The sequence below is a fragment of the Papaver somniferum genome, chromosome 5 (assembly GCF_003573695.1).
Source record: "Papaver somniferum cultivar HN1 chromosome 5, ASM357369v1, whole genome shotgun sequence".
Taxonomy (NCBI): domain Eukaryota; kingdom Viridiplantae; phylum Streptophyta; class Magnoliopsida; order Ranunculales; family Papaveraceae; genus Papaver; species Papaver somniferum.
This window is the reverse complement of record NC_039362.1, coordinates 205,216,478-205,229,669: the sequence shown is the minus strand read 5'-3', so window position 1 is coordinate 205,229,669 and position 13,192 is coordinate 205,216,478. Positions and strand designations below refer to the sequence as shown.

General features: G+C 36.7%; 2 protein-coding genes across 3 annotated transcripts; one reads left to right on the top strand and one right to left on the bottom strand.

The window, feature by feature from the left end:
• The first annotated feature begins 3,631 nt into the window (after positions 1-3,631).
• On the top strand, positions 3,632-7,278 carry LOC113284405 (pre-mRNA-splicing factor CWC25 homolog). 2 transcript variants are annotated; one of them, XM_026533853.1, is made up of 5 exons: positions 3,632-3,915; positions 4,002-4,131; positions 4,848-5,015; positions 5,999-6,424; positions 6,467-7,278. In XM_026533853.1, the coding sequence occupies exons 1-5, from the start codon at positions 3,728-3,730 to the stop codon at positions 7,073-7,075; spliced, it is 1,521 nt and encodes a 506-aa protein (XP_026389638.1). In that variant the 5' UTR covers positions 3,632-3,727; the 3' UTR covers positions 7,076-7,278. The 2 variants fall into 2 exon arrangements, with proteins under 2 accessions (XP_026389638.1, XP_026389636.1); XM_026533851.1 differs by having other exon boundaries at positions 5,999-7,278.
• Positions 7,279-8,512: 1,234 nt separating this feature from the next.
• Positions 8,513-12,335, bottom strand: LOC113284404 (chloride channel protein CLC-e-like). The gene is made up of 7 exons (XM_026533850.1): positions 11,886-12,335; positions 11,349-11,745; positions 10,988-11,191; positions 10,184-10,650; positions 9,538-10,101; positions 9,185-9,399; positions 8,513-8,996 (listed from the first exon to the last, which is right to left on the bottom strand). Exons 1-7 carry the CDS (start codon positions 12,279-12,281, stop codon positions 8,942-8,944), a joined length of 2,298 nt encoding a protein of 765 aa, XP_026389635.1. The 5' UTR covers positions 12,282-12,335; the 3' UTR covers positions 8,513-8,941.
• Positions 12,336-13,192: the final 857 nt, after the last annotated feature.

Here is a 13,192-nt window from a genome sequence, read left to right as displayed (position 1 = left end):
ACGAAGAACGTCTAGAACACCTTTTGGACATATTTTTTTTCCTACACATATAACCTATATGTTTACTTACAATACTAAAATAAAAATAATTTATACTAATAAATTATAAAGTTATACTTGCATCCCCACGTAAACATTGAAGTTATCAACTTGCTAAAATCCGACTTCTGACAATTAAAAGAATTTTCAAAAGTGATTGCATCTGAAGGAATCAATTTTTGGAAATCATTTATTTATAAATTTGTAATTTTGACACAATGTAATCAATATAAAATAGAAAATTCATATAATAAAATAGAAAATATTTTAAAAATATAAGTTTAATGACTAAGATGTCCTTGTGTCTAAGATTTGAGGTTACATATACTTGGGAATATTTAGTATTTTTTCCTATAAAATTTGGGCTTAAAACTAGGTAATTACACACATACATGAACAAAATTTTCACTTCTTCTTTCCATTTATTTTATCTCTTTTTAATTTCATAACACGTTATCAGCATGTAGTTCTCATTTAACTTTTTTGACTCAGTATTTTGAAATTTGAAGAAAAAGGGAAATATAGAGAGAGAAAAAGCGTAGAAGAGAAGCCATCTTTTTCTAGAGTTTTTACGGTGATCAACAATGGCGGATAAGAAGATGAAAGGGTAGATGACAGAGAATGAAAAAAAGATGGTATTAATATTAGAAACTTATGAAGATCAGGTTATTGGTTTGGAAAGAAGAATAAGTCTTGGTATCAATTTTCCAAAACCTATTACAATCAAGATTATATCGAATGTGAATCAAAGAATTTTAACTAGCTAGTTAAAAGATTATCAGGAAAACCTCAACAATTCAATTGGTGTGGGTATTGCCGAAGCTAATGGTAATACCGATTTCTTACAATTCTTAATAGGTTCGAATTATCTTGTTTACCGTAATGATGATAAAATCCTTGACATTAAGGATAATCACTAAGAAATTTATTTCGTATGTTCAAATTATCTGATTGTTTTGTAATTTTTAGAATATAATTCATCGTTTTTTTTTGTTTTTTGTAAAAACTATTTTTTTTTCTAATTAGGTTTTAGTTTTTCTTATTCTTTATATATAAGTTTATATGAGCTAAATTTTTAGTTTGTCTTACAAATCATATAAAACCATGAAAAGGGGAACACTTTATTTCAACCGAACTGGGCAGCTAATGGGGGTGTCTGGAAACTATAACGAAAGAAGATTCCTCTGTTTAATACAGAGATAAAGAGAGAATCTGATTTGGATTTTGACGTGATAGAAGAGAGAAGAGGAATTATTATTAGATCTAAATTATGTTTCCCCTTATCAATTGTTTTAATGTTACATTCACTAACTATACACACTACGGAGAAACAAAGTGAAATTTAGGTTTAAGAAAGAGTGAGAAAGAAAAGAGATTTAGTTAAAAGAAAGAGCGAGAAAGAAAAAAATATTCAGAAGTTTTATTTTATTTATTTATTTATTTCAAAACGGAAAACTTATATACTTGTAACAGGTGTTATCTCACCTTGAGTGATCATGAGGGGATCAACATATCATTCATTAAATTATTTTATTTGCCGAGTAGAATTCGACACTTGTTTCAAAGCATCCTCATATAACTTGCATTGGTTATATGTTTCTTATAACATTTATTTCTACAACTCCAAAAATGTATCATCTTCAAGTATTAACTTTACTATTTCATCTTGTTGTATAGAAAAGTCAAACTCTAATTTTTGTGATTCTTTCACACCTTTAAAAGCACCGCTCATAGAATATGAGGTACTTCTTTTTTGATTTTTAACACCTTCTTCTTCGACATTTTTTAAAATACTTTCTTTATTTTTAACACCATTTTTTGTTGTTGCTTCGATGACATTTTCTTGCTGAGTACTCCTTTCTTGTCCAAGTTCCGTTCTCTTAGAAATTGGCTCATTATTCAAGTCATCATCAGATTTTATGTTTTCTTTAATCTTTTTCATTATACCCAAGGGACAATTAATTTATTTTATTTTTTGCATGAGCACCACTATTCAGATTTCCGGAAGATCCAAGATGCTTTTATAAGAACCCTATGCGTGCGATGATAATAACAACTAAGAGCTATTAGTGATTGGGAATTTTCTTGTAATGAAAAAAATGAGGGTTACAAATCGATACAATTTTATCACAGCATAATAACATAAACGTGGACGGAGGGAGAGGGTGCAAGTGAGGTCACTTGCACTTAGTAGATTTTCAGTTTTAGTAAGAAGGGGCTTGGGTTTCGTGTGATTCTAATATCTTGTGGGTCCAAATAGTTATTGTAAAATTAGTAAAGGGGTCAAAGTGTAAACCGAAGCTTGAAGTCTTAAATTTCTTTATTTTTCTCCCGAAAAACTCTTTCTGAAGAGGAAAACTAAGAAAAGCAGCAAGTGTGTATGTGTTGATGATCACTCGAAGCATATTATTGTGAATTCTTAGAAATTGTTGTTGATCATTTTAACTTTTGATTCTCGAACTGATATATTGTGTATATTAATTTGAATGGCTCTAGGATTTATTAATGAACTTAGTTAAGGGTTTATTTTAAATTTGTTAGGGTTTTCTAAAACTATTTTTTTTAATAAATTGAAATTGTTTGTTTTGATTTGCCTTTTGCAACACTAGGAATTATCCCTTTTGATAGATTGTTTGTCTTGACTTGAGAACCGGGTTGCATTAGGTTATTTTACCTTCAGATAGTTGTACATGGAAATATTATTTATAAGCTTTGTAAACTGACCAAACTGGTTACAGTTTGTAATCTTTTCTGATTAAGTTACAATCGCTAATGAGAAGACAATGGTATGGATATTCAGGTACCACGCCATCGTCTCCTAAGACCATGTAACATTCAAATATGTTAGGTCGAGTTGCACAAATGGTTGTTTTGCTTGTATGTGACTTGTTTTTTCAGGAAAAGCAATAATTTGGATGACATGATCTGTTCTAGCTATCCTGAAATACCATGTTGTTGTCCGTTCTTGACATCAACGTGCAGTTTTTTTTTGTCGAGATTGATATAATGGTGATATCGCGGAAGTGGTAAGATTTTATACGATGTGAGCTTTCATGTTACTTCAAATTGTAGCTTATAATTTATTTTTTTCTTGAATGTCGAAACAGTCTTTTTTTTACCCCATAGCGTATACATCTTGACTCCGTCCATGAACATGAACAAACGCAGTAAAAATAATTGAAGATAAGAAAAAACCGAGTTGAGTATTAGATATCTTATCCTTTTAGACGAAATTCTCCTTACTCTGGTGATTCCCAAATACTTATAGAGAGGTTTACATGGAAGACACTTCATGGAAAATCACATCTCTTAGAAAAGTCTCTTGATGAATAGTCTTATCTTTTCAAACAAGTAGATTTTCAAATTGAAAGAGTTTTATAGAAATTTAGAATGGGATACCCTAACCCTTCAGGTGGTAACATGGATTTCAAATGGTATCCGGATTTTAACGTTTAAAGTTTCCTAAATTGGTCGATGTATACGTTGACTTGACTCTGCGGGGGTAAAATTGGAAAGTCCTGGTAAAATAATAAAGATCTCTCTCTATATATAAGGATCAAACATTACATCCTCGATTTATTCATTGGAGAGGTCCAGAAAAGAAGAAGCGTAAAAAATCCCCAAATTGAGACGATTCTTCCAATCTTCAAAAACCCTAATCTGAGACCACCGATTCTGATCTTTCAAAATGGGGATGAAATTTTTGAACAAGAAGGGATGGCATACAGGAAGTATAAGAAACATAGAGACTGTATGGAAAGCCGAACAGAAACGTGCTGCTGAAGATCTGAAAATTGAAGAGCTCCGTAAACAAATCAAAGAAGAAAGAGAGAAAGCTGAATTCCGTCAGCTTCAAGTTGAAGCTGGTCTTGTTCCGTAAGTCTTTTTAACATTTTTTTTTAATTTATAAAACCCTAAATTTAACCTAATTTAATAATTAAAATTTGAATTTGTTTGTGTAGGAGGCAAGAGAGATTAGATTTTCTGTATGATTCTGGGTTGTCGGTTGGAAAGCCTAGTTCTGCTGATGGTTTTAAGGAGCTTGAAGCATTACCAACTGCTGCTCCAGTAGCCTCATCGTCGACGGCAAAGGTAATAGTAGTTCTCGTAATCTTCTAACTGGTAGTGTTAATCGATTGCACTACTTTATAGTGCTAGATGATGTGAACCAATAGAAGCAAACAATTATATTATGTAGGAACCTTGATAAGTGGTTTTGAAGTGATAATGTGAGCAAAACTGAGATCCTGTAACAAGCTTGTGCTTGATTGGGGAAATCTTGGGAGGTTTATGCAAGTGTGGGGAGTTGCCCCACTTGCCTTACTTGGCTCTGCTCCTGATAAATTCACCACATGACACACTAACAACTGTTTGCATATTCGGAGAGTAGCCTGAAATAGACTAAATTTGTGAATTTTAATGGAGAATGATAAGCTGATAATGTCTAAACTAGATTAGAGATGATGTGCACATGGTTAAGTGCCCAATAGAAGCATCTTGGAATGTTGAAAAACGCCATCCTATTATGATTCATTACAGCATTCCCTGTCTCATTCTTAATGATTCGACAGATACAATAGAGATAAAGTTTCACATTGAGGGACCTTTAGGGGACTATTGAAGGTTTTTGCTTGTGTCAATATCATGGTGTAGGTTTAATATGATTTCTCTTTGCGATTCTATCAATTTAGGACCTAATGATCTGTATCCACTAAAGGCTTTTCTGTAGAAGAATACAAGGTCTTGTCTGTTATTGGAATTCTTTTATTGATAACTTGCTAATATTCCTGTATATGTGTTCTGTTCAGCCAGAAGCATCTAATCCAGGAGCTTTATTCGAAGAGAAGCCTCAGTCTGCTAATGATGCATGGAGGAAACTTAATTCTGATCCTCTGCTCCTAATCCGGAAGCGGGAGCAGGAAGCGCTTGCTAGAATCAAGAATAACCCTATCCAGATGGCCATGATTAAAGAATCTGTAAGTGCACTTCTTAGCTTTAGCACCAAATTTTCGTTTAGTAGATTTGCTATGGACATAGACACACCCAATTAAACCAAACTGTGTTTTTAAGGCCAGCTTTGATTTCCATAACTGATATAGTTCCTGTACATCACTTGTGAACAATGCTTTGTTTTAGTAACTACAGAGCATAGTTTTTAGGCCCTATAGCGTATTTCTATTACTACGATGTAAACTTTTATGCAAGGTTTTGAATTCTCTTAGCCTCATGAAGTGTAACATGCACTTAATTTATTTTTATTTTTATTTTTGCTATCAACAAAGAAAAAGAAATAGTGGGTTACCTTGCTCAAAGTGTTTTGCAATTAGGGATCCTAGCTTCTCTAACTTTTGAATAATCTGTTCACCCTTTTTGGTTACTAAACTCGGGAATTTGCATTTTGTCTGGAGGAAGCACCTTCCTCGTCTAAGCCAACCACTCAACCTCCTTTGGGTATCTAATAGAAGTGTTACATTATTGTCGTACGCATTGGGAATTTAGTTACATTCATTATTCAGAACGGTTTCATAACATAAGTATATGAGAAATAGAGGGGAAGATTTGGTGGACTTAGCGTTTGGCCATCTTCTTCCTTCAGTTCTCCTTAACAAGCTAATTATTCAACCCTCATTTTACACTTGGAGCAACCAAAATAAGCGATTTGGCCAAAAATATTAGCAACAAAAGCGGCTTGGTTTTGATTTTTGATTTTCAGTGCTGCAAGTATCGTGTCAAGGTATTAGATAGCGTACTTCGTTCCTGCTGAGCACATAAATATATTAACTTGCGCTGTATTCTTGGATGTTAATCTTGTGTGACATCTTGATAGCCACTTTATAACACCAGATGACCAGAATACGTTCACTATCTTTCAGTTTCAGTAAATAATTATCAGTGACTTCTTTGCTAAACTCATTTGTATGTTGCTGACGTTGTTGTTGAATATGGCTGGTCATTATAGGTTGGCGGAAAGAAGAAGCATGATGATAAAGAACGCAAGAAGAAAAAGAAGAAATCAAAGCATTCCTCATCTAAAGGTTCAGTGGGTACGAAGGATGATGCCGCTACTAGCAAGGGTGAAGAAAGAAAAGAAAAGAGCCATAGGCATGACTCGGGGCATCCAGACAATCGTAGCTCAGACTCTGAAGCCGACATATATGAAAGGAAGGAGAGGAATAAGAAGAGTTATCATACATCAACACATAACAGATCAGATACAGAACTTGACTCAACTGAAAGGGATGAGAGGAATAAGAGGAGTTATCATAGGTCAACACGTAACAGATCAGATTCCGAACCTGGCTCACCTGAAAGAGGGGATAGGATGAGTTATCATAAAGCAACACATAACAGATCAGATTCAGAACCTGAGTCAACTGAAAGAGAGGAGCGGGATAGGAGAAGTTATCATAAATCAACTGAAAGAGAGGAGCGGGATAGGAGAAGTTATCATAAATCAACTGAAAGAGAGGAGCGGGATATGAGAAATTATCATAAATCAACACGTGACATATCAGATTCGGAACCTGACACAACTGATAGAGGGGAGAGGAATAGGAGGACTTATCACGGATCAACACATTCAGAGTCGGAGTGGAGTAGAAAGAGGTCTAGTCATGATTACAGTTCATTCGAAAACAATGAGAAGAAGTCTTACACTGAAACCATTCGCGCAACAAATGACAGACCAGACACAGAAGATGATTGGCGTAGTAAGTCACGTCCTAAGCATCGACAGACTGCGGTGAAGCTTACTGAAGAAGAGAAGGCTGCTAAATTGAGAGAGATGCAAATGGATGCTGAGGTGCATGAGGAACAGAGATGGAAGCGGCTGAAGAAAGCAGCAGAGGATGACGCCTTAGAGGAAAAACGATCAGCTATTCGGAAAGAAGCCACTTTCTTGGATGAGGCACGAAAGAGTGCCTATGGATCCGGGAAAGGTGGGAGCTCCACGATAGAAGAGAGTGTCCGTCGACGTAAATTTTTCATGCAGGGACAGGCTGCCGCTGGTGGCGAGACCAATGCATTTAGGCGTTAAACACTCCCCCAAACTCTTTGTTTGTATTGAATTCTCGCATAAGCAGAGAATGATCATCGTTTCTCTCTGGATAAATTTTTGTAATCATACTCTAGAAAATATGTAAACAGGCTTAGAGCATAAATGCAAGTCCTGAGACTTAAATTTAATTAAGAGATGGAATGTAAATTAACAAAATAAATTTATTTTCCCCTTTTATTTTTCTTTCTGATTTGATAAATTATGACACAAAGAAGTGGAATGAATCTCTGCTACCCTCTTTATTTGACAATTTGTTGGTTTCTGAGATATTGAACATCAGAAGATTATATAACTCTAACAATGGCAAGCTGAAAAAAGATAAATGAAATGGCGAATAATCTGTAAAATCTCTTTATGCTAAATTGCAAAATCTTTTGGGATCAGTATCTTCTGTAACTAAAAGATTTTGGAAAGGTCTATGGAGTATGGACACTTCACAGAGGATAGAACTGTTTACTTGGAAGTGTCTTCAAGACATTTTACCAACATAAAACTATTTACTTGGAAGTTGGAAGTGTCTTCAAGACATTTTACCAACAAGACACAAATTTGGTTCAATCCTGGATGTGGAAACTAGATGCATTTTCTGTCAGCAAGTTGTAGCATCAACTTACCATCTCTTTTTTGAATGTCACTATGCTAAGGCAGTCTGGAGCTTAGCCCCAATGGCATCACATGGAGTAACTTCTAACACTACAAATGTTTCTTTCCCGGATAAATATAATGAATGGTTGAAAGGAGACATCAATTCTATCTCCATGGCTTTGGCTGCAACCAAATGCTGGTTTTTCTGGATAGAAAGATGCCTTACAGAGTTACAGGTTTTGAAAAACAAGAAAGAAAACCTGAACAGTTGGCCGCAGATATTTTACATATTGGCACCCACAAAGTTCTAACACTAGGACTGAACAGAGCAGTAAAAAACCTTGCTGCATACCCAGTGGAAATTCCCACACAGAGATACTCTCAAACTTAATTGTGATGCTTCTTGGTTATCAAAAAACACTAACACAGGTTTTGGTTTTGTGCTACGCAATTAGTTAGGTACTGGCAAAGGAGCAGCAATGGGAGTTTTAAGGACATCCACAGCTGAAGAGGCAGAAGCACTAGCTCTTCTGCAAGCAACAAAATGGGCCAACCTGAACAACTTACAAAACCTGGTCACAATCAAGTAACTATCAACTATCTACAAGGAAAGGAAGTATCAGACCAATGACACAGTATAGCAATCTTAGAAGAAGTTAAAGCTAAAGCAGCAAAATTAGTCTCCTTTCTGGGTTTTCAGCACGTAGACAGGCGGGCTAACAAGTGGCAGACTTATTGGCAAAAAAAGGAAGGAAAGAAAGTGCTGCAGACTGCTGGTTAAACTATGTACCTGTGCTTATAATTCCCTCAATAGCTTATGACTCTATCAAAGCTCAAAATGTCTTGTAATAATCTAAAAACTCTTTTGTACTTGTTACAGATGATGTCAATCCTGCCGAGTCAGTTATCGGCGGGAAAACTCACTATGAATTAGTTCCAAAAGAGACTGAATCAAGGGATTAACTCTCTGTTTTGGTAATCTATTTTACTTTCAAAAAAAAAAAATGAGAGATAACAATAACCGAATACTCAAAACCTGTATGTGACTTATTTTTTTCACCATCTGATAACTTTGTTCCAGAATACCATTGATTTTGTTATCAAGCCCAACTGATTTTAACAGCTTTAAGGAACCAGTAGAAAGGTGAGCTCAAATTCTCCCTTTTTCATCACTACCAAAATTCAATATCCATGAAATGAAGTTTCGCCACCGGTCTGATTCTGATTCTGGCTACATTAATCACAAAAAGCTCGAAGTTGTCAGTTCTTCTCCAGTGCAGATGAAAGGCCGAGAGATTCTCGAGTAGCTGCAATTCTGTGTGAAACACAAAACCAAGGCAAATACATTAAGTGAAGGTTTGTTCTGCTTAGTTTTGAAATCTAAGGTAATTTGACAGCAAATATCTGAACATGTAGAAACCAAAAAACTAAAAAGGATAGCAAGTAAAGGAAATGTTTTATACTTGAATCATGTTGTAAAGAATACAGATTAAGATAAATTACCTGCAAGCAAGATCAATACATTCTTTATCTATGAGACCAACTGGGTACCCTTTATAGCCTTCAACATGTTTTATAACAACTGGAAGTTGATTTATACACAGTGTATCCATAACACTTTCCACAGAAAGGAGATTCATGTCTGGTGTGGCTGTCCATAAAACTCGACACTTTCCTTCTTTCAAGTTGCACATTTCAGACACTGTAAGATTTTGCACCTGAGAAAACCAACAGAGTCCAAATTACAACTAGACTTCATGTTATGCTCTCCACCTGTATAGACTACAACTACGAAACAAAGATGTCATACATATATGATGTTGAGTTTTTATGTACTGAGAAATGTTGTACTGTACCTCGTCTTGCCCACGTCTTGGTTTAGAGAATGTGCTGAACTCTTGAATGTCGTCAAGTGTCAAGAAACCAATCACGAAGTTCTCGTTATCGACTATCATGGCACAAGACTGCCTCTCTTCAAGCATGAGAGTAACAGCTTCCATCAGGAAAGTGCTCATTGAGACAGTAACATATCTTATCCGCATTGCTTGAGACACGGTAATCCTTTCCTCTATAGCTTTAAGTTCTGTCCCGGAGTCATCTAAACAAAGAGAACTCTCAAGCTCACAAAGTTCATCACCCTCGTTAGATGGTTTTCTGTCACTAGAAGAATTTGAAGATAGTTCAACCGAGTTGAAGGGAGATTGGCTTGTATTTTGCATGACATTTCTCTTTGACTCTAGAGAGACCCTTTTATTTCCAGTTTCCCTTTTAATTACCTGACCAGATGCAATCCATGAAGAACAACCTACAGCTCCTAGTAAAGGTAGTACTATCCGGTAGTCTTGTGTCAATTGAAAGAGAAGCAGAACTGCAGTCAGAGGTACTTGACATACCCCTGCTAAAGTAGCCGCCATGCCAACCTGGTGCAAAAGGAATACCGATTTTATATAGAAGACTATGTGGCAAGAAATGATATCTACTGCAGAGATGATAGAACCATACCAGTCCATACGCTTGAGGAGAAGCTACTTCCAGTATAGAAAGATGAAATATCGGATCAGAGAGGAAGACTGCTTGTTCCACCAATTTTCCATATGCCATGCCAGTTGCTGCACCAATGAAAAGAGACGGTGCATAATATCCTCCTACCAATCCAGAAGCCCGACAAAATGAAGTCGTTATTATCTTGACCCCAATTAGCTGAAGTAGGAGATCAGCTGGGAGTCCCTTAACATAAGGATTGGATTCCAACAATAAATCAACATTCTCGAAACCCCAGTAAAGAATCTCAGGATATGCTAATGCTATCACTCCGACAGACAAGCCACCAATTACAGGAAATACAACCTTTGGTATTCCTGTCACCTTTTGAGATTTCTCAACAGCTGTTATTGCGTAAGATGTGCACCTCGATAAGGTTAATGACACCAACCCGCAGAGAATACCCAGCAAAAGATATAGTGGAAGTTCTGAAAAGCAATGAAACGTCGGTAAGAATAAGGACACTTTGTTTTTATAGTGCAGCATACAGAGAGACTAACTACCTTGTTAACTGTATGACAGCTTGACAAGTACCTTGGTACACATAGTAACTGAATTCACTCCAAACTCCCTACAATGAACAGTTGAGGTTGGTGTTGTTAAAGCTCCATTATGGCCAACTCATCCTTATGCGCAGACAGCTGCCATACAATCAACAGGGTGGTTGGTCTCTCGGTGTATCGACTTAAGAAGGGTCTTATATGGATTATGCATGGTGTGCAAGCTTCCAAAACCAAAAAATATAAATGGAGTTTGATGTGGTACCACTTGGAGATCGAAAATCATATTCTGGGACCTTGAATGCAGGTTCAGAACCTAAACCCACTTCTGAAATTATAGCAGCAATTACAGCACTAAGGATCACCATTGATGTTGTATTTGTAAGTGAAGGCGAGGAATCTGCTGCTGGTGATGGCCATAACACTGACTCCACAGCAAAAAAACATCCAGCAATAGCAGCATTGAAACCTGTCAAAGTTAAAAGTGACAATCACTTTTAGCAGCAACCAAAATGAACAACTGAAGTTAAATGAATGTGCACAATATTCATGGCCACGCCACTTTGCAATTGCTTGAGTGTTTCTGGCAAGCGATGTTTAATGAGCTCAACAGAAAATTTGGCAACCTGATGCGATACCGGCCGCTGACCCAGCAGCAACAAGAGATGTCCTTCTCTGATTACTCATACCAAAAACACTACTGATACCCTTAGCAATAGATGCACCTATTTCCACACTAGGACCTTCAGGTCCTAAAGCATTTCCAGAGCCAAGTGTAATTGAAGCTGCAAATGCCTTCAAAACAGGTCTGCATGAAGCCTTAACATTAGAAAGAAGCCTTCCTTGTGATTTGGAAGGCACCCTGAGATAACTTCGAAGACTGTTCAATATGGCCACCAAAACACCCCCACCAGTTGGTACTAGAATCACTCTTACCCATCTATCTTCAATAGGCTGTTGTCTCAACCATGTTGCACCTCTGGAAGGGAATCCATCCCACAGGATATCCCGCAGTTCGTGTACCTACAGTCGCATAAGGGATGGTTAGCTGCGTATCGTGGGACCCGCAACGCGACTTTTGTGGGACCCACTAGAAATGACTACTACAAGTTTGTATACAGTGGAACTAAATGAAATGAAGCAGAAATCAATGGGGAAAATACCGTATAATTGAAGAGAACCACACCAACTCCAGTGCAAAGACCAATGATACATGCAGCTATGATATCTAGTCTCTCTTTATCTCTCTTCCCCTGTAAAGGATTTCCAACTTCTTCTTCCTCCTCTGCTATCCATTTCTTATCCACATTGAGTACTTGAGCAAAATTATCAGGTTCAGTAGAATCAGTACTTTTAACTTTGAGAGGTTTCAAAAATGTTATTGGCTTTTCTCGATGGTGAAATTTGAGTGAATTGAAGAATTTGTTAGTAAATTTATGATTTCTGCTGTATAAAAAATTTAACTGTGTGGAACTAACAGCATAATTGTTAGAATGATGTGCTCTTAACTTAGGGAGATTGCATAATTTGCAGCAAATGCAAGAAGAGGAAGTATCCATTGGAGCTCTGCCCAAGCCATAAGCCAATGTATGAATGAATGAAATATGTGAACAGATAAGGGAAGAATTTTGTATTGATTCTGAACCTTTCTTTTTTATTTATTATTCTTTGTAGAATGAGCTGGATATATCAACCCAAATACAACTGCAATCAGGTCAACTATTTTTATACCATTTTACAGAACAATCAACAGCAGATTCATCATCACTGTTAGCTGTTACAATCTTGGGAGAGGGAAAAAGAGCTCAAAAGTTCTTACAAAATGCCTCGGGTGCCAAGGGTGTGGAAATAGCAAATAAGCTCATGTGCATTTCAAATTGCAATTATTAGGCCAAGCACTATGGTGAGGCATCTATTGGCCACATGTGCATTACAATTATTAAGTCACATTACGGATACCCAGTTTACACATCTTTATCACTTTGTAGCCATGGGCTAGAAGCTACAATCTAGCCAAGACATGAACCATAGTGGCTGCCCTTGGCTAGAATGTAGCCAAAGCCGAGGGGAAAGGCCACCATAGTGCTTGGCCTTAGTCAATCCAATTTCAATCTTTGGCCAGAAACGTCATGTGCAGAGGTAAAGCTTACAACAGTGATAACTAAGAGGAACCTTAGTTATCACTGTAAGATGCTCGAACCAATCTCCCGCAGACCATCTTTGTCTTTGACTTGTTTGATCTGCCATGTAAAACTGACGGGCGTCCTTCCATGTAGGTATCTGCATTGTTCACCATCTCTACCGAAACAGATGCCTCCTGAGAGATATTCTTCTTTGCCACCAGTCGCAGAACAGCATTGTCCCTGCAACAGAAAATAGGTCTCCTGAAAATGATCATTTGCTCCTATATCCATGTTATTATATGGGGTTGGATTGTTTTGGTCTGCCCACTTTAGATTCCAGTTGTTCT

Bases quoted from the DNA above. Each gene is read 5' to 3' on its own strand.
- LOC113284405 (XM_026533851.1), top strand. From the start codon at position 3,728: ATGGGGATGAAATTTTTGAACAAGAAGGGATGGCATACAGGAAGTATA. The intron at 3,916-4,001 runs GTAAGTCTTTTT...TTGTTTGTGTAG, and splicing joins GTTGAAGCTGGTCTTGTTCC to GAGGCAAGAGAGATTAGATT. The intron at 4,132-4,847 runs GTAATAGTAGTT...TGTTCTGTTCAG, and splicing joins CCTCATCGTCGACGGCAAAG to CCAGAAGCATCTAATCCAGG.
- LOC113284404 (XM_026533850.1), bottom strand. From the start codon at position 12,281: ATGGATACTTCCTCTTCTTGCATTTGCTGCAAATTATGCAATCTCCCT. The intron at 11,192-11,348 runs GTTGCCAAATTT...TAACTTTGACAG, and splicing joins AGCGGCCGGTATCGCATCAG to GTTTCAATGCTGCTATTGCT. The intron at 10,651-10,987 runs GTACCACATCAA...ATTGCTTTTCAG, and splicing joins TGATTTTCGATCTCCAAGTG to AACTTCCACTATATCTTTTG.